General features: G+C 39.8%; 2 protein-coding genes across 5 annotated transcripts in view; one reads left to right on the top strand and one right to left on the bottom strand.

Annotated features, from left to right (window-relative positions):
* LOC117994273 (1-phosphatidylinositol 4,5-bisphosphate phosphodiesterase epsilon-1-like) overlaps positions 1-26,115 on the bottom strand; it is a 166,419-nt gene that overhangs the window by 24,961 nt on the left and 115,343 nt on the right. For all 4 annotated transcript variants that reach the window (XM_069507641.1, XM_069507642.1, XM_069507643.1 and 1 more), the window contains 16 exons: positions 23,624-23,713; positions 22,571-22,691; positions 21,280-21,455; positions 20,299-20,500; positions 19,419-19,551; positions 18,919-19,048; positions 18,173-18,376; positions 17,719-17,872; positions 16,988-17,202; positions 16,114-16,209; positions 15,431-15,553; positions 13,842-13,975; positions 12,608-12,706; positions 10,984-11,096; positions 10,230-10,357; positions 9,543-9,690 (listed from right to left, as the gene is read on the bottom strand). In XM_069507641.1, the coding sequence (XP_069363742.1) occupies positions 9,543-9,690; positions 10,230-10,357; positions 10,984-11,096; positions 12,608-12,706; positions 13,842-13,975; positions 15,431-15,553; positions 16,114-16,209; positions 16,988-17,202; positions 17,719-17,872; positions 18,173-18,376; positions 18,919-19,048; positions 19,419-19,551; positions 20,299-20,500; positions 21,280-21,455; positions 22,571-22,691; positions 23,624-23,713 (2,266 nt within the window). The remainder of the gene's footprint in view (positions 1-9,542; positions 9,691-10,229; positions 10,358-10,983; positions 11,097-12,607; positions 12,707-13,841; positions 13,976-15,430; positions 15,554-16,113; positions 16,210-16,987; positions 17,203-17,718; positions 17,873-18,172; positions 18,377-18,918; positions 19,049-19,418; positions 19,552-20,298; positions 20,501-21,279; positions 21,456-22,570; positions 22,692-23,623; positions 23,714-26,115) is intronic.
* Positions 1,072-8,979, top strand: CstF50 (cleavage stimulation factor subunit 1 Cst50). The gene is made up of 11 exons (XM_034982431.2): positions 1,072-1,256; positions 1,675-1,761; positions 2,807-2,910; positions 3,420-3,574; positions 3,861-3,952; positions 4,252-4,390; positions 4,923-5,083; positions 6,303-6,453; positions 7,442-7,535; positions 7,759-7,909; positions 8,669-8,979. Exons 1-11 carry the CDS (start codon positions 1,180-1,182, stop codon positions 8,757-8,759), a joined length of 1,302 nt encoding a protein of 433 aa, XP_034838322.1. The 5' UTR covers positions 1,072-1,179; the 3' UTR covers positions 8,760-8,979.

Here is a 26,115-nt window from a genome sequence, read left to right as displayed (position 1 = left end):
GACAAAACATTTTAAAACGTGTGATTCATTTATGGTACAGTTCAAATAACCATATTATGAGTTTAATATGAGGTAGTTATTTCGAAATTACAGACAGTCAATTTTATTTATTAGTATAGATACAGTACAGGTTCAATTTTGTTTCGGATACAAGTTAGCCCTTGAGTGCAATCTCACCTGGTGGTAAGTGATGATGCAGTCTAAGATAGAAGTGGGCTAGCCTGGAAGGGGCATTAGGAGGCACATGGGGCCTAGTTGTGACAATGCATATCAATCGATTTCGATTGTTAAGCAAAGTTTAATCAAGTCAGTCAAGGATGGATGACTGACTTTGGAGATCCAAAATTTGTCTTTTCGTTTCTTCCATGTCTAGGAGAGCACATTAAGCCGTATATTCAGGTTATTATCAAACATCTGATAATACCTAATCACTATAAGCCCTAGTAATCTAAAACTCTTAAAAAATTATTCTACTCTTACAATTATTAGGTAGGTACTAAATATTGTTAAAAAATAATATTTAATAATAATTGTAAGAGTAAAAAACGAAAGCCAATATTAAAGAATTTACAGTAATGGCAAAAAATAATGTAGGTAACTACATCAACCTTTAGAAAGAGATAGCGGTTTTGTAGAACATCGTCTCTGTCGTTGAGACTGACATAACGTCACATAGGTATGAGTGACAGAAACAACGCTCTACAATGATGAAATCTCATTCTAAAGGTCGATGTAAATTATTTTCTGCCCCGTATCTAACTACTGTACCTATTCCATTTTGGTAATCGAACCCCGAGTGTGTTCCAATTTGCAAGGCAAAAATGCCGCTGTACCACAAGCATCAATGGTCGTCTATGTAGGTACCGCGCATGATCGAAAGTATTGATTTGTATGTAACCGTGTAACTGTCTACCAGTAAAGCAAGCGTCAGTAAGTTTTGCAGTATCACTACGCAACTACGAAATCGATTTAAATAATCGTAAAAAATCTTGTAGCAAGCCCGCATGTTATCATAGACAATAGAAAAACGTCAATTAAACTGTCAATTACGTTGTCAATTTTATGTTATTCGCCTGTAGTCTGTGGTTGTTTAGTTGAATTTTTCAAACAAACACCGCAAATAAATTTTGTTTGCCGGTTTTCGTAAAAATCAAGATTTCTTCGTTAATAGAAGAAAGAATGAAGGAAACTACTGGAGAAGTCGATTCAAAGAATGTGGTGAAGAACAGAGAGTTGCTTTATCGTATGATCATAAGGTATAAAGTGCATTTTATTTTTCGACTGTTTACGTATTTTAGACGTTGAAAATTTCGGAACAAAACAAAAGTGAGGTATTCTAAGCGTTTTAATATATTATTAATGTATAAAACCGTTCTAGTTGCGTAGAATTTGTTAATTTTGCGTGTTAGAAAAGTTTGATAAGTAGGTATAGGTTATGTCTATTGTGATAAATGGTAATAAATAATAATATATCGATGTAGTAACGATCCACACATAAACGATGCTGAACAGAGTGATAATTATTATGTATTTTTGCTGCAAGTAACTACCTCAAACAAAATGCCCTCTCTAAAATCTATAAAACACTTTGATGATGGGTTGCTTATGATGATGATGTTTACAATAATTAATGTAAATCTGAATCGTAAGCACAGATAATTTGTAACGTTACAGCCAGCTGTACTATGACGGCTTCCAACCCATTGCTGCAACGCTGTCAGCAACCGTCCACGCTGATCCACCCTGTCCACCGAGCGACAGGTAACTCAACAAATACTTATACTCTATCCATGTAGAGAAGTTAGTATATGACTTTATACATTGGCCCCGATTCTCTAGTCTCTCTCTAAACTAAATTTAGAGTATCTGCATCCTTTTCTTTTTACTAATGCTAAAAAAGGAACGGAACATGACTTTCACTTTTAAAGACTCTAAATTTTAGTGCACAATACAAATTTAAACAGTAGGTTCACGAGTGCGTGCTAAAATCACGGGTTTTACCATCTAAAAATTAAATTTAGAAATGTCAAACTGCTTCTGTCCTTTTCATATTACAATGGTGGGAAGGGGGTGCGAATACTCTAAAATTAGGTTGTGCTTAGAATCGGTGCCAATAAATGAGGCAAGCCTAGTCAGGTAATGACTAACAATTCAGGCCTAGTCCTAGTCCTAGACATAGACCTAGGTCTTCTTAATTGTTATTATTAAGTTCTTTATCTGTATCAGTACCCTTATTATAAATGCGAAAGTGTGTTTGTTTGTTGGTTTGTTGGTTTGTCCTTCAATCACGTCGCAACGGTGCAACGGATTGACGTGATTTTTTTGCATGCGTATAGATAAAGACCTGCAGAGTGACATAGGCTACTTTTTATCCCGGAAAATAAAAGAGTTCCCATGGGATTTTTAAAAAACCTAATTCCACGCAGACAAAGTCGCGGGCATCAGCTAGTTATTAATATTTTTCTGTGTTCCTTATATAATTTATGTCAGCACTCAGCAACTTAAAGGCAATATTTATGATTTGATTTGATTTGATTTGACTATGTCTGTTACATAATCACATACAAATATAAAATTCAAAGTCCTAACTGACTGACTGACTGACTGACTGACTGACTGACTTATATATCAACACACAGCCTAAACCACTGGTCCTAGAGACATGAGTGTGTTCTTCTTAAAGAGTAGGTATCCTATATGTATGGGTTCCTAACAAGTCACACCACAATTGGGTGTGACTCGTTAGGAACCCATCCTAGTTAGTAGTATAAGTATGGAGTATGAAATGGCCTATTTGATATTGTAGGCTTCTTAACCTGATGATGGTGGGTCTGCAACATGAGCCTGACAGGAAGGATAGGCTTGCTGCATCAAGTGGGGCTGAGCATTTACTTGGAACTACTGGTTTTGGTATGTTTTGGTCTTGGTATTTGTTTTGGAATTGTTGCAATTTTTACGGGTTTATTTACTTAGGGTATAATCGGAATATTGCTAGTATTAGTCCCGCAAATTGCTAATGCGCGTGGCCGCCATTATAGTGACGTCAGCGCTAGACTAGTTTCGAGCTGATGGTATATTTTTATTTCGGCTGATTTCGAAATGACGTCATTTCGATGTTAATGAGACATTTCCAGTGCAATAGCAATTTGCGGGACTTATAAGTACTTGGGGTAAAATGTACCTTAAAATGGGGTACAGTCGTCTATAAAATTTTTGCAACTTAGTATTGGAATCAAAATGTGAATCTACTCTTCCAAGTTTGTATTTGAGGCAAAATGGAAAGCAAGATATTTTGGTAAGTTTTTGTTTGGGGTAAAATGGGAATCAAGCAAATTTGTATTTGGGGCAAATTGGGAATTACTTCATCAAAATTAGAGTACTGGATGCTTTTGTTAAAAGTGCCGAAATTTTAATATTAGATTTGGAGTTCGAAATGGACGCGTCGTCGCTTGCCCCTGAACCGGCGACGTACGAGACTGCGTACGTGACGTCACACAAGATGTCTTGTCGTGCGGGTGCTTTTAGTTCGTGCGGACAACTTGTTGCTACTGGCAGTGTTGATGCTAGTATAAAGGTATGTATTTGTAGTAAAGTAATAAACAGGTTCTCTAATTATTTTTATTTTTATGTGTGTTTAAAAAATATAAAATAAAAATCTAAATAGCAAGCATCGAGAAGACAATAAATTTACTGACTAACTGTATTCACTGACTAAAAACAAATAAGATGTTATCGATAAAATAAAAACGATGAATGAAGGAAATATTAATTATTTTCCTTTGTTTGTCTTCTCTTTTCAATAATAATAAACATATTACATCTGAGTGGAACTAATTAACTTATTTTTTAATACTTGTTAGATTTTGGACGTAGAGCGCATGTTGGCCAAGTCAGCACCAGAAGAAGTAGATCCAGGGAGGGAGCAACAGGGACACCCTGTTATTAGAACTCTGTGAGTGTTTAGAGTCAACATATACGAATTTATCTTTTTCTTAAATATTTAAAATCTTCGTTTTTTTACTCACTTATCCGCAATAACAAATACTGAAATGCATTTTAAAACTTCATGTTTTTGGCATTTTGACGATGTCGATAGTGAAAACTTAAAATTTAAAAAGAGCTGCCGAAGATTTCATATAAGAAAATTTCGGTATACAATTAGGCGATATAGACAGAGTTTTAATGGAAAAAAAGATTGATTACAAAAATTGCTGAATCTTTAATTCTGAACATTGTTTTCATTTCTCTTAGATATGATCATACTGATGAGATCACAGCCCTAGACTTCCATCCCCGGGAACAGATTCTGGTGTCAGCGTCTCGAGATTGTTGCATCAAGCTATTCGACATCACTAAGGCATCTGCTAAGAAGGCGTATAAATCTATTACGGTAAATAACTAAATAGAAATGTAGCTGCCTTTGAGAAATAAAGAATACGAAATATAAAATAAAAAAACCGGTCAAGTGCGAGTCAGGCTCGCGCAATGAGGGTTCCGTACTACAGTCGTATTTTTTCGACATTTTGCACGATAATTCAAAAACTATGATCCATAAAAATAAATAAAAATCTATTTTAGAATGCACAGAAGAAGACCTTTCATATGATACCCCACTTGATATAGTCACTCACTTCGAAAGTTGAAAATACTAATTATTAGTTCATGACCACAATTTAATTTTTTTTTGTGTGATCTAACCCTAAATTCACGGTTTTCAGATTTTTCCCCAAATGTCAGCTATAAGATCTACCTACCTGCCAAATTTCATGATTCTAGGTCAACGGGAAGTACCCTGTAGGCTTCTTGATAGACAGAAAGACAGACAGACAGACGGACAACAAAGTGATCCTATAAGGGTTCCGTTTTTCTTTTTGAGGTACGGAACCCTAAAAATGAAGAATAAATAATGATTTTCGCTGTAGGACGCGGAACAAGTGCTATGCGTGGCATTCCACCCACTGGGCGATCACATCATAGCGTCCACAACGCACCCGGTTATCCGCCTGTATGACGTCACCACCAGCCAGTGCTTCGTGTGTCCCATACCGTCGCACCACCACAAGAAACAGGTCAACTCTATCAAGTACGTTCATTTTTAATCACGTCTTTTATACAAATCATTTCTTAGTTCTAGCATGTTCCTAGTTTTCAGCCTCGGTTCGCGTACCATTTTCTTAGCGAAGCCTCACCTCAGGATGGTGATTTTAATTAACCGACTTCAAAAAAAGGAGGAGGTTCTCAATTCGTCGGAATCTTTATGTATGTTCCCCGATTACTCGAAGACGCCTGGACCGATTTTGAAAATTCTTTTTTTGTTTGAAAGGGTATACTTCAAAATTGGTCCCATTTAAATTTGGTGAAGATCTGATGAACATCTTCGAAGATAGATACTGGAACTCCTCAACGGATAAGAGTAAATTGCTCGCGATCAGTGTAATAGCTTAGTTAACTTAGTAGATTTTTTACCAGTCATAGCATAATTCCATGGGGCCACTAAAAATTGTAAAATAATTTTTTTTACAAAAAAAATAAAAACCGACTTTGATACACAAACACTAAAAATTAAAAAATAATTTAATTTATTACCGAATATATTATGTATACAAGAGTTAATATAGTTCCATAATAATATTTTTTGGGGTCGGTGCCAATGAGGTGCCATTGTGGAGTCTCATAAAAATATGAAGTCTAGACGATTCGCGCAGCTAAAGCTAATTGGCACCGGCACCAAAAAGTATTATTATGGAACTATATTAACTCTTGTATACATAATATATTCGGTAATAAATTAAATTATTTTTAAATTTTTAGTGTTTGTGTATCGAAGTCGGTTTTTATTTTTTTTGTAAAAAAATTTTAACTCACGAATCAAGTCACTAAATGGTGAATTCCAGTGTTCTTTATATTATGTTAACCACATAGCTGAGATGCGACTCACTAATGAAGATACGAATACAATTATTTGCCACTTGGGCATTATTCATTCGTTAAATGTGTATTTGACTACATCAAAAATAAATTATTTCTCAGTATTTATTAAATATAGAGAATCTTCCAAAATACATAAAATCCACGTCCTTTGTTAGTTTTACGTGTAATAACCATTTCAAATTATCAATTAAACTAAAAAGTACGTCATTATGATGTGACGTAACATTCCAGTATTTCATAGAATATCGCATACTAAGTGCGCGTTTTGACGTTTGATACAAAAGTTACTGATTTGACTAGTTGTCAAATACCGTATTGAACGCTACATGCTAATACAATTGTGTTTAGTAATAGATTTCCATTTTTCCTAGATTTTCACCAAATGGCAAGTACTTCGCTAGCGGCAGCGCAGACGGCTCGATCAAACTTTGGGACACGGTTTCCAATAGATGTTTCAACACTTTCGTAAACGCTCACGACGGATCAGAAGTTTGTTCTGTAGCATTTACACGAAATAGCAAGGTAAAGTAATTATTTCGATATATTACAATTCACGATTCTGTTTGACTACATAGTAGTAAAAAGTGCTTATTACCAACTATACAATATATGAAAGGATAAACTGACTGAATGATATATCAACTAATATCTTAAGTCACTGGTAAGATTATACATGACGATTTTTCTTTAACATAAACCCCGATTAAGGGAGGATTTTTATAAAACAGTTAAAAAGGGTCAACTGAAGCGATTTTTGTGTGAATTGAAGTAATAGGCTACTTGACAATTTTTTTAAGTTGGTCTTAAATGGTTAATATTTGTCCTATTATATCAAAAAAATTAACACTATATTTTTTTGCGCCCTAAAAACCGTAAAACTTTAATTTAAAAAAATATTTTTCTTAGACAGGTGAAAACACTGTCGGCCATGTTTGGCCGATAGATTATCTGTGCTCTGACGTCATGCATTTGTAAACAACAGTATAACCACAGGGTTATACTGTTGTTTACAAATGCATGACGTCAGAGCACAGATAATCTATCGGCCAAACATGGCCGACAGTGTTTTCCAAACATGGCCGACAGTGTTTTCATCTGTCTAAGAAAAATATTTTTTTAAATTAAAGTTTTACGGTTTTTAGGGCGCAAAAAATATAGTGTTAATTTTTTTGATATAATAGGACAAATATTAACCATTTAAGACCAACTTAAAAAAATTGTCAAGTAGCCTATTTGTGTAAACAATAAAAAGCAAACAAAAATAAAAATAAATTTATTTTCATAAAACTTAACCTAAGTTACTTACAAAATGTCTTAGTACAGAAGTATAAACATAATATTTTTCAAAAATTAATTTAACTAAGCAAATTGAATTTTGCATAATATAAACTATTCCGCAATTTGCCGCGGCAATTTCGTACTATGTTGGTTTTATAATGATTTCCTAATTTGCCCCATGACATTTTTTCAAGGCATTTTAATCTCAATTTGCCCCATATATCTTTTGCAGTATCTATTGACTTCTGGAATGGATTCGTCTATTAAACTTTGGGAACTGGCGAGCAGTAGATGTCTTATTCAATACACGGGAGCTGGAACTACTGGTAAAACAATTTTTTTAATGATTGGATATGGCTTATTGAATATAAATTTGAATATTTGAAAATAAGAATTATGCTGGGCACTTTTGGGCCAAATCTCGGCATTCCCCTTTGGTCAAGAGTGCTAAAAAGGTAACAGACATACATACACTATTTATACGGCATTTATAATATTTATACGGATGAGTATGGATTTAGTTATTAAATAATACTTTTGTTTATCTAGGTAGACAAGAAAATCACGCGCAAGCGATATTCAACCACACGGAGGATTACGTAATGTTCCCTGACGAAGCTACCACGTCTCTATGCACGTGGCATTCCCGCAGTGCCAGTCGATGTCAGCTTATGTCTTTGGGGCATAATGGGGCAGTCAGGTAATCTTGCAAAAATGATATTATTTTATATTGAAGTTCGTTTTTCTTTAACGATTAAACCGAGTGGCGGGTGGTGTCAATTTATACTGTTGGGGCATTCAACTAATTATCTGAAAATTACTATATATATAGTATATTGATGGGGCAATTTGGGTCGTAATTATGTAATTTGGGTTGTAATTGGGAGTAATCTACCAAAAATACTTATTTAAATAAAATAATATTTAAAGCGCTTGTAACTATAGGAAACGCGTTCCTGAAAGCCGATGTCAATTTATAATAGCGATGGGGCACTTTGCGTTATTATGGGGCATGCAGTAATCAGGGAAAAAATGCCATCGTTTGCTAAAAATATTGTTACAACGCTCTATACTTAACTTACTACATTTAGTAAGTTATAATGAATAAGTATTTTTTAATGTATTAGTGTAAGTAGCCGAAAATTAACCTAATAAATAAAATAAAATAAAACTGTACAAGCAGGAAGGTTCTAGGGCATTCTTATTTTTTAAGGTACCTATTTTTTATTTTGTTTTGAAAAAGCACTTATCAAAACTAAAGATTGAAAATGTATCGTTAAAAATATATATATAAAAGGTTCCTAAGTGCTAATATAAATTGGATAATTTGGGTCCTTATGGGTAATTACATAATAATCAGACGTAAGAATATTAATTAAAATATTGTTCAACGCAACTATGCACGCCAAAAGGTTCTAGAAGTACACTAAGGTATGTATTTTGTTTATTTTCGTTTCAGACACATAGTTCACTCTGGTACGGCGCCAGCTTTCTTAACGTGTAGCGACGATTACCGCGCAAGATTCTGGTATAGACGTAACACGCATTAAAACAAACAATATTTTACATAAAAACTAAACTAAATTTTAGTATAATAAAATATGTATTTCTGTAAGAGTATTTGTCAGTTTGCCCCATGATTGGGGCATTCTTGGAATATTTTCCCCACGGGGGATATTGAGAATATGTTGTACCATTAGGCATTTTGGGATTCGTTTCCTACATTGTGTGATTTGTATGTTTCAGTGAATAAATGTGAATTAAAGTATTGAGGTTTTTTATTTTTAAACCCTGTGGCGGTCGCTATATACGAACAGCACGAAGGATCTACGGATATCGCTTTGACTCAAAACAAACATACTAGATGTCACTACGTAAACCTGTATCGCGCTAACAGAGTTTTTTCGTATCATAATTTTGTTATTTTAGGATTTTCCTATTGCTGCGATTGATATCGAATAGATTGAAATATAATCTGGTAAAATTTAGGTACCTATACATATACCTGGTTCGACGGAGGACTCGCCCTTAAGCTGGTGGCCAGTGAGTTAGGTGTTGTGACTGCTCGCGATGTAGTACTGGCTGAGGGGGCCCGTCATTTTCCGAGACAGCTCCTTGCCTATGTGGCACTCTCTATACTAGCTCTAGATGGCACTATACGAACCACTCAAAGGATCTACGGATACCGCTTAGACGAAGCAACTTACAACGAACATACTAGATGGCGCTACGTAAACATGTATCGCGCTAACAGAGTTTTTTCGTATCATAATTTTATTATTTTCCTATCGATCTATCTGGTATCTCTTGTAATTAGGTAGGTATATACATACCTGGCTATACAGCTCGACGGAGGACTCGCCCTTTAGCTGGTGGCCAGTGAGGTAGGTGTTGTGACTGCTCGCGATGTAGTACTGACTGAGAGGACCCGACATTTCCCGAGACAGCTCCTTGGGTATGTCGTCTTCTTGACTGGGCTTGCTGGGAAAACCGATGGCTTAAGATTTGTGCAACAAGCTTAAAGTACAAAGCTAATTGGCTTTAGTGTACGCGACAGGGTGTGCGAGGCCCACGCCTCATACCCCGATTGCCATCTCGACCTGTCGCGTACTGTGTACACCAATGAAATATAAGTAGACAATTGGCGCCAATTCTGTTGTTTTTCTCTAAACTAAATATGGGCCCAGCCGGAACATGAATTTTTTAATGCACGCTACCAATTTAAACTATTGGTTCACGACTGGCAGCTAAAGTCAAGCAGTTTGACAGCTCTAAATTTAATTTAAAACTGTCAAACTCTGTCTGTACTTTTCATATTACATTAGTAAGAAGAGGATGCGAATACTGTAAAATTTAGTTGTGCTCAGAATCCATTATTGCTTGACGCGGGAAGACATTAAACAAGAATGACAGAGACTCCTGCTGTCTCGTTCATTCGTGACTTATCTGAGATATTTTTGCGCCATTGAAAAATAAGATTTCTGCGCAGGTACATCGACGCAACTTATAAAAGTACTTACCTGACAAAGTTGTTGGCTCTCCTCTGTTCAGGCACGAACGCGTAGTTGTCTTTGTCCGTGAGGAACCTCACGAAGCCCTCGAAAGAGAGGCAACTCTCACTCCTCAACGTGGGGTCTGGTTCATGCCTCTGAACAAAACGATAGAGAATAACATTTTTCACATTTTACTATGATAAATATGATATGAAAAAAAAGCTGTGATAGCCTAGTGGTTAGGACGTCCGCCTTCTAATCGGAGGTCGGGGGTTCGATCCCGAGCACGCACCTCAACTTTTTGGACTTATGTGCGTTTTAAGTAATTAAAATAGAATGAAAACATCGGGAGGAAACCTGCATGCCTGAGAGTTCTCCACAGTGTTCTCAAAGGTGTGTGAAGTCTACCAATCCGCACATGGCCAGCGAGGTAGACTATGGCCAAAACCCTACACACTCTGAGAGGAGACCCGCGCTCTGTAGTGAGCCGGCGATGGGTTGATCATGATGATGATGATAACTATAATAATTTGCACACTAAGTTATTGGTTGAATGTGTTAGAACAACATAGATTTACAAATTGTACCACATTCTAGCAAAGTTTTTTCTTCTCTATCTTTCCAGAATCAGAAGGGTTTAGGTCATAGTCCACCACGCTGACCAAGTGTGGATTGGCAGACTTCACCAAGATTTCCTCTCAGAATGAGAAGGGTTTAGGTCATAGTCCACCACACTGACCAAGTGCGTATTGGCAGACTTTTTTAAGGTTCCCTTACTTACCTGTATAATGTCTTTTAATTGTTGCTCAGTCTTTGGTTCGCACTGTCTCGTCTCGCAGAACTTCCCGAGGGTAGGTAGAGAAAGTACCCGCCCGCTTAGATCTGGAGTCGCGCCTGAAAAAAAACCGGCCAACTGCGAGTCACGCTCGCGCAATGAGGGTTCCGTACTACAGTCGTATTTTTTCGACATTTTGCACGATAATTCAAAAACTATGATGCATAAAAATAAATAAAAATCTGTTTTAGAATGTACACGTGAAGACCTTTCATATGATATCCCACTTGATATAGTCACTCACTTCGAAAGTTGAAAATACTAATTATTAGTTCATGACCACAATTTAATTTTTTTTGTGTGATCTAACCCTAAATTCACGGTTTTCAGATATTTTTCCAAATGTTAGCTATAAGATCTACCTACCTGCCAAATTTCATGATTCTAGGTCAACGGGAAGTACCCTGTAGGTTTCTTGACAGACAGACGGACAGACAGACAGACAGACTACAAAGTGATCCTATAACGGTTTCGTTTTTCCTTTTGAGGTACGGAACCCTAAAAAGCTATAGGTAGTGCCTGAACTTTTTTTTTAATTTCTAGACTAGAATTTCTAGCGCTTGGCTGCAATCAGACCTGGCAAGATAGAACAGAGGTGGCAAGTGATATCTACAGCCTAAGATAAAGTGCGCTTGCCTAGAAGATGCATTTTCGCTCACGACCTACATACGAATGTTTAACAAATCCGCTTTAGATACCTACAGCAAAATAAATCTATATACGAGTATATAAAATTTAAAGTCCAACTGACTGACTGACTGACTGACTGACTTATATATCAACGCACAGCCTAAACCGCTGATACATGAAATTTTGAGGGTGTGTTCTTTGTAAAGAGTAGGTATCCACTAAGAAAGGATTTTTTGTAATTCCACCCCTAAGTGGGTCATGATTTTTGAAGTTCTACTATCAAGGGGGTTAAATATAGGGGATGAAAGTTTGTATGAAAGTCCGTAATTTTTCAAGTTATTTACATGAAAATTGGTATTCAGGTTTTCAGTAACAAATGGAGAAATATGTAAGTCAGGATTTTTGGAAATTCAACCCCCACCTTGATTTTCTAAATTCCACCCGAGCGAAGCCAGGGCGGGTCAGATAATCCATGCTTCCATACTAATATTATAAATGCGAAAGTGTGTCTGTCTATCTGTCTGTCTGTCCGTCTGTCTGTCTGTCTGCTAGCCTTTCACGGCCCATCCGTTCAACCGATTTTGACGAAATTTTGTACAGCGATAGATTTCATCCCGGGGAAGGACATAGGCTACTTTTTATCCCGAAAAATCAAAGTTTTCCCACGGGATTTTTAAAAATCTAAGCCCACGCGGACGAAGTCGCGGGCATCATCTATTTTATTTTATTTTATTTATTAGGTTAACTATCGGCTACTTAGACTAATACATAAAAAAAAAACTTAATTCTGAAAATATAACTTACTAAATGTAGTCGCCATTTATAAGTCAACACAACATTAACAAAAATATGTGACAAAATAAAAATACATCTAGTTTTAAATAGGTACATATCAAAAATTGCGGATCAGCAGGATTTAAGAAGAACAGAGTTAGGTTACCTGGTAAGGCAGCCGCCGCGAGGATGTCGAAAGCCTTTTTCCTGCTCGCTTTGTCACTTGGCGGCTCCAAGTCTAACGAACCATTCCGTGTTAGTAATCCTGAAAACACAAGTAATAAATACGTACGGTCAGCATAAGCTAGATTTGCACATGTCCAAGTCCACAGCCGCTTGTACTGGCGGGTGCAGACCTAGCTTTGTTGCTGACTGTACAAAGAAAGGCTTTTAAATTTCTAATTTTTTTCGTAGTCATAATGTTCTCAGAAGCTGTGGTAGCCTAGTGGTTAGGACGTCCGCCTTCCAATCGGAGGTCGAGGGTTCGATCCCGGGAACGCACCTCTAACTTTTCGGAGTTATGTGCGTTTTTAAGTAATTAAAATATCACTTGCTTTAACGGTGAAGGAAAACATCGTGAGGAAACCTGCATGCCTGAGAGTTCTCCATAATGTTCTCAAAGGTGTGTGAAATCTGCCAATCCGCACTTGGCCAGCGTGGTAGACTATGGCCAAAACCCTTCTCACTCTGAGAGGAGACCCGTGCTCTGTAGTGAGCCGGCGATGGGTTGATCACGATGACGAATGTTCTCAGAGGTTTGTGAAGTTGTCCAATGTGCTCTTGGCCTTGGCGGACTATGGTCTAAACCCTTCTCAGTATGAGAAAAGAACTGTTCTCAGTAGTGGACCGACGATTGGTCATGACGATGAATAAGCAGTTGTGACAAAGCTATCTTGGCGCGTGACAAAAATCGGAACAAACGTTTTTTTTTTTTTAGATACAAGTTAGCCCTTGACTGCAATCTCACCTGGTAGTAAGTGATGATGCAGTCTAAGATGATAGCGGGCTAACCTGGAAGGGGTATGGCAGTTTTTATTAAACCCATACCCCTTTGGTTTCTACACGGCATCGTACCGGAACGCTAAATCGCTTGGCGGCACGGCTTTGCCGGTAGGGTGGTAACTAGCCACGGCCGAAGCCTCCCACCAGACCAGACCAGAAATTTAGAAATTATAAAACTCCAAACCCCTGCCAGGAATCGAACCCGGGACCTCCCACTATTAAGACCACAGCGCTCAACACTGCGCCAGGGAGGTCGTCAAAACGTTGCCGTCAAGTGTCCCCTTTGTTAATGTTTGAATATTCTAAGCCTTTGTTCTCCAACAGCGGGCCCCTGTCAATGTCATTCAAGTGCCAAGAGAGCCTTATCGCACTGTATGGGTAAATAAATAAAATCGTACCCGTTCGAAACCCGGTTTTACTTCTGAACAGTTCTGGTGAACTTCTGCTCATCTCGGCTCCGAGGAGTGAGCTCTTCATCCTGGGAACCGCTAGCTGCTCGAACACGTCTCGCAGCTCCGATCTCATCACTAGACTGAAACGAAAATCGGTCAAATGCGAGTCAGACTCTCACCATTGCATCGTACAAGAAACAACACTTTTTTTTTTTTTAATTTTCATGGCGGTCATTTTGAAATTCTTATTATTTGTTGTTATAGCGCCAATAGAAACACACTTTCTGTGAAAATTTCAACTCTCTACCTATTACGGTTCACGAGATATAGCCCGCTGACAGACGGACTGACGAATGGATAGATGTACAGCGGAAACTTAGTGATAGGGTTTTAGTATCAAAACGAGACCCTAAAAATGATTGACTCAAAAATTGAACTCCGTGGTACTACAGTCAAAACTCTTATGCGGCCAAAATTACTTGTAATCGCTGCACAATAATCAAAAGTAGGTTAATGGTCTCTAGTCCTTTCCCTTCTAGGCGACACCAGAGCATATAATATGATATAGGTATTACATCGCCCATGCGATGGGCAGACCAAGTGCGGACTGCGATGGACGTCCCCTTACACGAGTGCACAAGGAAGGTAGCCATCAGAGAGAAATGGAGATGCAATGTTAAGCGTGCCAATGCAGTGGCAACCACGACCGCTCTGTCCAAAGCGTAACGACAAAAAAGAAGTACCTGTACTTACCTAAAGCTCCGGAATAAGGCGACAAAGTTCATGAAGTCTAACTGAGTGTCGTAGCCCACGGACCCCGTCCGCAGGTGCGTCAAGTTCTCCCAGAACCTCTCACTGGTCTCTAGACTTTTCCCAATAGGTAGGAGGGCACCAGAGCATGAGTGCACAAGGAAGGTATGGTAATCAGAGAGGAATGGAGATGCAATGTTAAGCGTGCCAATGCAGTGGCAACCACGACCGCTCTGTCCAAAGCGTAACGACAAAGAAGAAGTACCTGTACTTACCTAAAGCTCCGGAATAAGGCGACAAAGTTCATGAAGTCTAACTGAGTGTCGTAGCCCACGGACCCCGTCCGCAGGTGCGTCAAGTTCTCCCAGAACCTCTCACTGGTCTCTAGTCTTTTCCCAATAGGTAGGAGGGCACCAGAGCATGAGTGCACAAGGAAGGTATGGTAATCAGAGAGGAATGGAGATGCAATGTTAAGCGTGCCAATGCTGTGGCAACCACGACCGCTCTGTCCAAAGCGTAACGACAAAGAAGATGTACTTACCTCTCTCTCCGGTCTTTCCTTCATTGCTGAAGATCGTGGTCCTGGCAAACTGCCTACGAATGGATTATCTGTTTCCATCAGCTTCTGTCGGTGGCTATTTTCACAATGTGATAAAATCCACACCTGCTGGACTCCTTTAGCTGGTCGGACCACCTAGTTGATGAGCGGCCTCTCGCTCTTTTGCCCTCAGTGTTGCCCGTCACTATGAGCTTTTCTGAGCTGTCGTCCCCCCGCCGTATGATGTGGCCGAAATATGAGAGCAATCGTCGGTAACATATGGAGGAGAGTCGAGCAGTGTATTTACCTAAAGCTCCGGAATAAGGCAACAAAGTCCATGAAGTCCAACTGGGTGTCGTAGCCCACGGATCCCGTCCGCAGGTGCTTCAGGTTCTCCCAGAACCTCTCACTGGTCTCTAGTCTTCTTAAACTGTGAAATAATAATTTAAATACTTAAAAGGAAAAGGTGACTGACTGACTGACTGATCTATCAACGCACAGCTCAAACTGCTGGACGGATCGGGCTGAAATTTGGCATGTAGATTATGACGTAGACATCCGCTAAGTATGGATGTTTGAAATTCAATCCCTAAGGGGGTGACATAGGGGTTTGGTGTCGTGCGGAAACCTGCATGCCTGAATGTTCTCCATTATGTTATCAAAGGTGTGTGAAGTATGTGAATCTGCACTGGGCCAGCTTGATTTTTGTATATTTTTTACTAGCTGATGCCCGCGACTTCGTCCAGGTGGAAGGTTTTTCAAATATCCCGTGGGAACTCTTTGATTTTCCGGGATAAAAAGTAGCCTATGTCACTCTCCAGGTCTTTATCTATACCCGTGCAAAAAATCACGTCAGTCCGTTGCACCGTTGCGACGTGATCGAAGGACAAACCAACAAACCAATAAACCAACGAACCAACACACTTTCGTATTTATAATAAGGGTACTGATTTAATTGTTTTATACCTACCCTACAAAATGGAAGCTTACCTACTGCGATTAGGCGAGCTGCTGTGAGCGCTGGTGGTCAGACTGCTGTGCCGCTGCGTGCACGAGGCGTGCTGACTCGACGCGGCAGAATATGAACTGGAACAAAAAGGTTTGTTAAAGGTTTTTCTACGTGTAAATACCTGTACCCGTAGTACAAGATTTTACGTCTCACCAAACCAAACCAAATTCGAGAGTCGAAATACTTCCGCGTTACAGTAAACTGGATATTAAATGCCTTGTTTTAAAGCTCAAGTTTGTCTACACTTCTACAGCCAGCGCTCCAAGCGGAAACATTGCGAAATTAAAATCAGTGGCATTGAATATTTGACTTCAATTCAAGGCTGTTTAGGTCCATTTTACTGTAACGCGGAAGTATTTCGACTCTCGAATTTGGTTTGGTTTGGTGAGACGTAAAATCTTGTACTACGGGTACTGACATACTATTATCTAGTAAGAGCACACACTTGTGTTTTACCTGCCCTAGTATCTGGTCACTCTAGCAGGTAAGTAGTAATAGCGTTTAACGAATGAATAAAATATGATTTATTCAGAAGAATTTCAAGCTTCTCTAAAACAGCTTGTAGCTTCGTCCAGGCTTCAATCCTGGACGAAGAATCCAGGTTTGAGTCCCACTATCTTACTTCTCTTTTCATAGCCGCTGCTCTGTAGTGAGCCGGCTATGGTTTAATCATGATGATGATGATGAATGATGATGGGATAGTTCTTCGGATTCAGGAAATTTGTTAACGATTTTAAACACTTCAGCGGGGAGGGGCAATGCACGCACAACAGACGGAAACGTTTAAGTGCGGAAACCAGCCCAGAGCGAAGAAGAAGAAGAACGATTTTAAACATCTTAATAATGAGTTCATACCTGTGTCTTGGAGATCCCTGGACTGCATCATCGTCACTCCTCGTCCCAGAGGCGTGAGAGCTGAAACTCCTTGGAGAACTCTTCAGCTCAGAAGTTGATTTGTTCTTCTTGAACTTCATGCCAGTACTCTTCATGGAGTCGCTGTGCGAGTCTGTGTATTTGACTGGCGTGGAGTGGGAGGAACTGCCGTATATTGACTCCCGGCCTCCGAACACCTGGGGATTTAAGAACATACATATTCAACGGGCGATGGAGAGAGCTATGCATGGAGTTTCTCTACGTGATCAGTGAGGAAATGAGGAGATCCGTAGGAGAACTAGAGTAACCGACATAGCTCAACGAGTTGCGAAGCTGAAGTGGCAATGGGCAGAGCACATAGTTCGTACAACCGATAGACGTTAGGGTCCCAAGGTGCTGGAATGGCGACCTCGCACCGGAAGACGCAGTCTTGGAAGACCCCCCACTAGGTGGACGGACGACATCAGACGAGTCGCAGGGAGCCGCTGGATTCAGGCGGCGCAAGACTGTGGCGTGTGGAAGTCCCTACAAGAGCTATGTCCAGCAGTGGACGTCTATTGGTTGATGATGATGATGATACTTAATTAATACTAGCGACCTGCCCCGGCTTCGCACGGATAGCTTACTCATTCGTTTACATATTGTGAAAAACCAAATTAAATTTGAATTTCGCGGACAGACCCGTGTCTTGGGCCTTAAACTTCTAAACATACCCGTATCGCGTCAGAGACCAGAGGTTCGCAACAGCAGGCATCCTCGTAGTATAAGGCGGTGTATTTGTTCTTAAGCCATGCCAGACTCCTGTCTGCCAACTTGGTCTGGCTTATGAGTGACTTGATGACTGAATGTAGACCGACTGACCATACCCTGGAAAATAACGAAAAGGATTAATTATTGTGTGAAAGTCAGTAGCAAATCAAAAGTCTAGGTCAAAGTATAAAATCCGTTAAAGTTATATTTGGACCAGGTTGCAAAAGTTAAGGTGTATTTGATCACCAATTAAAAGTTTCCTGAACCACGAACGCATCTTTTGGTAACCTTATTTTAATCGCCTGACGTGAAATTGGCCCTTAATAGGTGTCTTGAAAAGTTTTGGGTGTGAATTGCTGACCATTGTCACTAATCATTATTTTTGGAGATCCAAACTACATTCCCAGTATGGCTTACCTGAAAGAGTATGGTGGGAGAACAAAATGGACTATCCTATTATCGCTAAGCGTCTTTCCGTATACTAGTGATATGACGTGTGGTCGTTGGCTGCAGGTTTCTAAGCCGAGTCGTTTGGCGGAAGCACAGAGCTCTGCAATGTCGCGAGGTTCTATGAGTTTGCCGTTCAAACGCATGTCTTTTACGCATTGGAGGTCGATGAAACTGGAAGTAAGAAAAGTCCTCATTTTAATAGAATTGTTATACTTGTTTATGAGTCACAGAGAGTCTTTTCAGTGATTGATAATAATATCTACATCTAATTTTTGCTACAATAAATAATATCTTTATTGTAGCAAAAATTACTGACAATATGTACTACAAATATTCGTGATATTATATACTTATTTTTAAGAAAAATGATAATTTTACTCTTCCAAATAGATGACGATCGCGATTTCGTCCACGCAAATAAATTCTTTTTAAAAATCCCGTGGATACTCTTTGAAAGTCATTGAATAATTATTAGCTAACGTCACTTTCCAGGTCTTTTGCAAAAAATTACGACGGTCAGTTATCTGTTTCGGCGTGATTGAAGAACAAATAAACATTAAGCATTTATAATATCTTAGCATCATACTGTTTTCACATGGTACAGTACTGAGATATGAAACAAAACTTACTTATATCAAACTTTGATCAAATCCCAAAATTAAAACTTTCCTTACAGTGTAGATCTATAAGATTCAAATTTTGCTTGGGCTTACCCTTCATCCCCAACCACACCGGCTTCATTTTCGTGCACCAAATTCCCTGAATATTTGAGGGGTATGACTTCTTCAGGGTTATATGATAAACTAATTTCAGGTTGCTGTACATTTTCTGATGGGGTTTCACCTGAAAAAGACGATTGGGTTTATAATACTTAAAAATGATATTATTTATATTATGTTTTTGTTTGAATTGACATTACCCTCCGAAGGAGAAGAGTCTGGCCATAGTCCACCACGTTGGCCCTGTGCGCTTTGGAATACTTCACACACCTTTGAAACATTATGGAAAATTCTCAGGCATGCAGGCTTTCTCAAGAATTTCCTTCACCGTTAAATCAAGTGATATTTAAATAATTAAAACGCACATTAGCACCGAAAAGTTAGAGGTGCGTACTCGGGATCGAACCCGCGACCTCTCGAATAGGAGGCCAACGTCTTTCTTACCACAAGGCATCTCCCTTATGGTAAGTGAATAAGAAAAAAGAAAGACTTACCATGATACGCGTGCGGTCGATGCGTCGTTCTGCTCCATGTGAGGAGTGCGCATGACCTCTCTAGCCTGAGGTGCGCGAACGAGCCTCCCCATTCCGCCTCCCCAACTACGCAGGATGTGCCGTGGTGCATTATCTGTGAAATAACAAAATGGTTGAAAACCACCCTTCTCTCTTTTGAAGTTTTTTCTTTTCTTGGATAGGAAGAAAGTAAATACTCATAAGGTTTGACTTTTAGACCAATTGTTGAGACCATGAACTGTCAAGCTTAATTCGAGTCGAACGGAAGGTAAGCGGACGAGGCATTGCGGTGGCTCTTGATTAAATTCAGAAGTAGACGCAAATAATATATTATACTGATAATGAGGTACATACCTGTAAGATATGCCTGCCCTTCCTCTCTGAAGGGAACATGGTGACGCTATGGTCGTGAGGTAGAGGCTGAACGGGATAGCACCCTCCACCCTCCAGCTGGTATAAGGCCTCATTCTTGAAATCAGTTCCATTGTTCTGGTCAGGTATAGTTCTTTCTGGATACAGACCTGCTCATGATATACCATTCTTATCTACAAGCTTTCCCAACTCTTCAGGCCTTCACATTGGTCTATCAGGATACGCGATAGTTCCTTTTAAGGCATCATCTATCTCGCTGGAGGTCCCATATTATGCTTACCTTGACCTAGGCCTTCACCTTACTTGGTGGTCTGCTCTAATTGCGATTAGTCGAGCAGCAGAAAAGTCATTTACATCCCTTTCAATTTTCTGATCTCTGGGATTATCATCCCATACATCATACAGGTGGTGGCTGAGAATGGGCAGATGAGGAGCGGCTATGGGCCTTCGTCCAACAGTGGAAGCAAATAAACTGATGATAAGGAATTACCTGTAAGATATGCCTGTCCATCCTCTCTCCATTTTGCGGTGCGAGAGGGAACATGGTGACGCCATGGTCGTGAGGTAGAGGCTGAACGGGGCAGTACCCTCCACCCTCCAGCTCGTATAAGGCCTCATTCTCGAAGTCAGCTCCATTGGTCTTCTGTTGCGGCTGAACGAAGACGGGGTTTTCGCATGATGCTATGGCTGTTCTGGAAAGATATGGGGCATATAAGTTTTGGGAGATTTTATTTAAGTTAGCCATTCTATCTTAGCACTCACTTAGCACCAGGTAGGATCGCAATCAAAGGTTAACTTAGTCATCAAAAAATCAGGATTCAAATTTTACAAACAGGTACGGTTTAAGCTTTTGACAATAATGGATGATTATGATACCATTAAGCGATTCTGATGACGGAAGTGCGAGATGAGATGGTCATTGCTATAATTCTCTGATGGCATTTATGGTATATTGGTCAGTGAATTAGTGTGTACCTACTTTTCTAAGTTTTTTTTTTGGGTAGTGATCCCGTTAGGTTGAAGACCTTAAGGGAGCCGCTGGATGAGGGCGGCGCAACACCGTGACGTGTGGAAGTCCCTCATCATCATGATCAACTCATCGCCGGCTCACTGCAGAGTGCAGAGCACGGGTCTCCTCTCAGAGTGAGAAGGTTTTGGCCATCGTCTACCACGGTGGCCATGTGCGGATTGGTAGACTTCACACACCTTTGAGAACATTATGGAGAACTCTCAGGCATGCAGGTTTTCTCACAATGTTATCCTTTACCGTTAAAGCAGTGATATTTAATTACTTAAAACGCACTTAACTCAGAAAAGTTAGAAGTGCGTGCCCGGGATCGAACCCCCGACCTCCGATTAGAAGGCGGACGTCGTAACTACTAGGCTATCATAGCTCCCTACAAGAAATATAATATGTCTAGATGTGGAAGTCTATCGGTTGACCATGATGACGTGTTGGTAAGATGACCACCTCAAATAGTCTCCGAACAGCGGCGCCGTGGTCCTGGCGAGGCTGTACCGGTGCTGGTGGAAGCTGGCGATGTGGTCCATCACCGCCTGCGTGCGGTACACCTTCTCCAGGTTCACCAGACCCTCGGGGCCCACCCGGCGGAACTGCTCGCCTTCCTCGTCGAACGATGCTATGTACTGTGGAAGAAATAGTTTTGGTATTATAATTTAGTTGACACAGCGAAGCGAGGTCTCTTACGCTGAGAACTATAGAGCGCACTTTGACTTTGCTCAGACTTAAGATTGCGTTAAAACGAGACAGATTTATGTGAGAGGTATGCATCTGTCTCGTTTTAACTCTGACTTAACTCTAAGTCAGAGTGCGCTCTATAGACTTCACACTGTCTACGAGTTTTGTTTTAAAATATATTTCTAATCAAATTAAATACCTACCTACAGAATATTTACATTTCCTGACTCTCGCCAAACTGGTAGGCCAGTTTGTTGACGAGTGAAGTGAAATTGCACTTGTCCGTCTGTCCATCCGTCCGTCTGTCACAGCCTTATAACTTCTGAATTACTAAACGTAATTATTTCAAAAAACAATATTATGTAAACTGATGGCCTTCAACCGAATATTGCATTGAAAAACCAGCCAAGTGCGTCAGGCTCGCGCAACGAGGGTTCCGTACTACAGTCGTATTTTTTCGACATTTTGCACAATAATTCAAAAACTATGATGCATAAAAATAAATAAAAATCTGTTTTAGAATGCACAAGTGAAGCCCTTTCATATGATACCCCACTTGATATAGTTATCTTACTTCGAAAATTGAAAATACTAATTATTAGTTTATGACCACAATTTAATTTTTTTTTATTTGATGTAACCACAAATTCACGGTTTTCAGCTTTTTCCCCGAATGTCTGCTATAAGAGCTACCTACCTACCAAATTTCATGATTCTCGGTTAACGGGAACTACCCTGTAGGTTTCTTGACAGACCGACAGACAGACAACAAAGTGATCCTATAAGGATTCCGTTTTTCCTTTTGAGGTACGGAACCCTTAAAAACACTTCATTTTATTACTAGACTAGCTTATGCTCGCGACTTCGTCCGCGTGGACTAGACAAATTTTAAACCCCTATTGCACCCCCTTAGGGGTTGAATTTTCAAAAATCCATTCTTAGCGAATGCCTACGTTATTATAGCTATCTGCATGCCCAGCCCGATCCGTCCAGTAGTTTGAGCTGTGCGTTGATAGATCAGTCAGTCAGTCAGTCACCTTTACAGTACTAATTAATGACTCACCACTTGTCTACTAGGCTCGCTGTACCGGGGGTCGCGCTTGCTGCTCTCTCGGAAGGGGCTGGATGTGTTTTGGTCTATCCTCTTCCCACTCTCTCTTCTCGTATCTCTTTTTATTGAAGATCTGTGGAGTAACCATCAACATTATGTATACTACCCCATAGTGTGGGGTATCGTTGAATAGGTCTTTTAAAAATACTGCGGGTTTGGGAACATCATTTGTCGATTTCTAGATCCGTTTGTAAAATATGATGTTTTAAAGTGCTAGGTAATTTTTATTAGATTCAAGTGTCGTCGTCCCTCCCCTCTCTCCCCCCCCCCCCCCCTCTATTAGCCAAATCTAAATATATAAAAGGAAAAGGTGACTGACTGAGTGACTGACTGATCTATCAACGCACAGCTCAAACTACTGGACGGATCGGGCTGAAATTTGGCTTGCAGATAGCTATTATGACGTAGGCATCCGCTAAGAAAGGATTTTTGTAAATTCAATCCCTAAGGGGGTGAAATAGGGGTTTGAAATTTGTGTAGTCCACGCGGACGAAGTCGCGAGCATAAGCTAGTGGTAGTATATAGGAACGTGAAAAAATTCACAGCAGTAGTATATATAATCAATTTTAAAGGAAATCTATCATGGCTAAGTAGGGTTCACAGGTTAAGGAGTTATCTGTTTTTCGAGGTTAATTGTGACTACGGAACCCTACACTGCACGTGGCCCGCCACGCACTGAGCCGGTTTTAATTTTGAATAGAATAGAATAGAATAGAATGTTTTTTTATTCATGTAAACTTTTTAAAAGTGCTTATGAATAGTCAGGTAGTTTTAATTTACCACTGGTTCGGAATGCCGTTCCTACCGAGAAGAACCAGCAAGAAACTCGGCGGTTGCTCTTTTTAATTTTTCAATTTACAATGTTATTATACCGTACTATACAAGCCATTGCAGCCCCGTGCATTGCTGGAGCGAGTCAAATCCAAGCTTTTTTATCGTTTACATAGTCTGCGACTGTATAATATGTATAATATTGAGATAAGGAACCATAAAAATGAATCAAACCTGTCGGAGTCTCTCTTGAAGTCCCTCCTGTGTGTCGGCGTGGCAGCCACCGAGTGACTCGTCAAGGGAGGGGTGGCGGCGAGGATTTCCCTGAAAAAAAAAAAACTTTTTTATTTTTTTATTCAGATACAAGTTAGCCCTAGACTGCAATCTCACCTGGTGGTAAGCATATATAAGATGCAATCTAACCCCTAAGGGGGTGAAATAGGGGTTTGAAATTTGTATAGTCCACGCGGACGAAGTCGCGAGCATAAGCTAGTTATAATATACTAGCTTATGCTCGCGACTTCATTCGCGTGGACTAGACAAATTTCAAACCCCTATTTTACTTCTTTAGGGGTTGAATTTTCAGAAATCCTTTCTTAGCGGATGCCTACGTCATAATAGAGCTATCTGCATGCAAAATTTCAGCCTGATCCGTACAATGGTTTGAGCTGTGCGTTGATATTGACTGCAAGGGAGGTATTTCCGCGCGGAACTAGAAATAGGGAAAGGCTGATGTTAAACAAGACGCCCAGGACAGCCACGTATTTAAAGAATTGTAGTGCCATGTGTGTAAAAGTCTATAATGCAATTCCTACATCTGTAACTGCACTACCAGTAAACAAATGCAAAAATGCATTAAAAAAGTGGCTGTCGCAAAATGTATTTTATTCTGTTGGTGAGTTTTTAGAATTTAAGCACAAGAATTAGAATGAATTTGATTAAGTTATTAATATTATTGACTGACATTTATATCTTTGACACAATATGATATTCTTATCTGATGTACTGCCTACTTTATCAAAACATTTGTACGTCAGGGTTTCCTGACTGGATATGTTGGCAACTCTCTATTGTAAACACCTTGTCTTCCCATATTCACACAAATAAATTATTTCATTTCATTTCATAGATCAGTCAGTCAGTCAGTCAGTCACCTTTTCCTTTTATCACGCGGACAAAGTCGTGGGAAAGAGCCAGTATTCAATAACCACAGGGCAATATGGCGGAAGCCCCTATAATATCTCAACGATGTAATCTGACCGTCCATTAATCATTGAACAACCACCGTTTGTTATTGACGTCAAATATCGTGCTTAGTTAATTAATTCCCCCTTCCCCCCACCGCTAATAACTTATCGGCACGTAGCAAGATGATTTATGATGATGGTCCATACGAAATGACTCCTCACGCGCCATTTTAACTCTATGGACCAACTGTCATGTCAAAAGTCATCATCATCATCATCATGATCAACCCATCACCGGCTCACTACAGAGCGCGGGTCTCCTCTCAGAGAGAGAGGGGTTTGGCCAAAGTCTACCACGCGCGGATTGGTAGACTTCACACACCTTTGAGAACATTATGAAGAACTCTCAGGCATGCAGATTTCCTCACGATGTTTTCCTTCACCGTTAAATCAAGTGATATTTATTTACTTAAAACGCACATAACTCGGAAAAGTTAGAGGTGCGTGCCCGGGATCGAACCCCCGACCTCCGATTAGAAGGCGAACGTCCTAACCAAGGAGGCTTTCACAGCTTCCTTGCCATGCCCGCAACTTCGTCCGCATGGACTATACAAATGTCAAACCCCTATTTCACCCCCTTAGGGGTTGAATTTTCAAAAACCCTGTCTTAGTCGTCCAGTAAGTTGAGCTCTGCGTTGATAGTTCAGTCAGTCAGTCAGTCACCTTCTCCTTTTATATGTTTAGATGTATGGAGCTATTAAAAAGGGGCACAAAGGGGTTAGGGGTAAGGGTTAATTCACCCCTGTGGTGGAGGGATGTTGGCAAACCGGTGGTGATTAAAGAATAACATGCACATGTGCCCACTCGAGCGGGCATGCGGGATGATTAATATCTACACAGAGGTGCTAATACCACCCGTATAAAAATCAGTAAAGTGTGTTTGTTTATTGGTTTGTTGGTTTGTCCTTCCGCAACGTCGCAACAGAGCAACGGATCGAGGTGATTTTTTGTATGGGTATAGTTAAAGACCTGGAGAGTGACATAGACGGCCCGATTCAACCCGATCCGCCCAGTAGTTTGCGATGTGCGTTGATAGATCAGTCAGTCAGTCAGTCATTCATTCAGTCAGTCAGTCAGTCACCTTTTCCTTTTATATGTATAGATTACATCAAGGGAGCTTAGCGTACACGGATTTCACCAGTGGTAAAGTGAATGACATTGACACTTGTCAGATATAAAAAGTATGACTTTGAAAATTCGTCTCTTAGCTATTAGTTGTCTCTGCTACAGTTTGTTTGTTGGTTTGTCCTTCAATCAAGTCGCAACAGAGCAATGGATCGACGTGATTTTTGCATGGGTATAGTTAAAGACCTAGAGAGTGACATAGGCTACTCTTTATCCCGGAAAATCAAAGAGTTCCCATGGAATTTTAAAATTCTAAATCGACGCGTACGAAGTCGCGTACCTACATTGTTATATTCTTAATATCTATCCATACATATACTACCACTACTCGTATTATAAATGCGAAAGTGTGTT

Source organism: Maniola hyperantus, chromosome 26 (assembly GCF_902806685.2).
Source record: "Maniola hyperantus chromosome 26, iAphHyp1.2, whole genome shotgun sequence".
Taxonomy (NCBI): domain Eukaryota; kingdom Metazoa; phylum Arthropoda; class Insecta; order Lepidoptera; family Nymphalidae; genus Maniola; species Maniola hyperantus.
The sequence above is the reverse complement of the archived record's forward strand: the minus strand, read 5'-3'. Positions and strand labels throughout refer to the sequence as shown.

What these genes read in the sequence shown, in the direction of transcription:
- CstF50 (XM_034982431.2), top strand. Translation starts at nt 1,180, where the DNA reads ATGAAGGAAACTACTGGAGAAGTCGATTCAAAGAATGTGGTGAAGAAC. An exon ending in CCCTGTCCACCGAGCGACAG is followed by an intron (nt 1,762 to 2,806) that starts GTAACTCAACAA and finishes TTGATATTGTAG; the next exon opens with GCTTCTTAACCTGATGATGG. An exon ending in AAACAGGTCAACTCTATCAA is followed by an intron (nt 5,084 to 6,302) that starts GTACGTTCATTT and finishes CATTTTTCCTAG; the next exon opens with ATTTTCACCAAATGGCAAGT.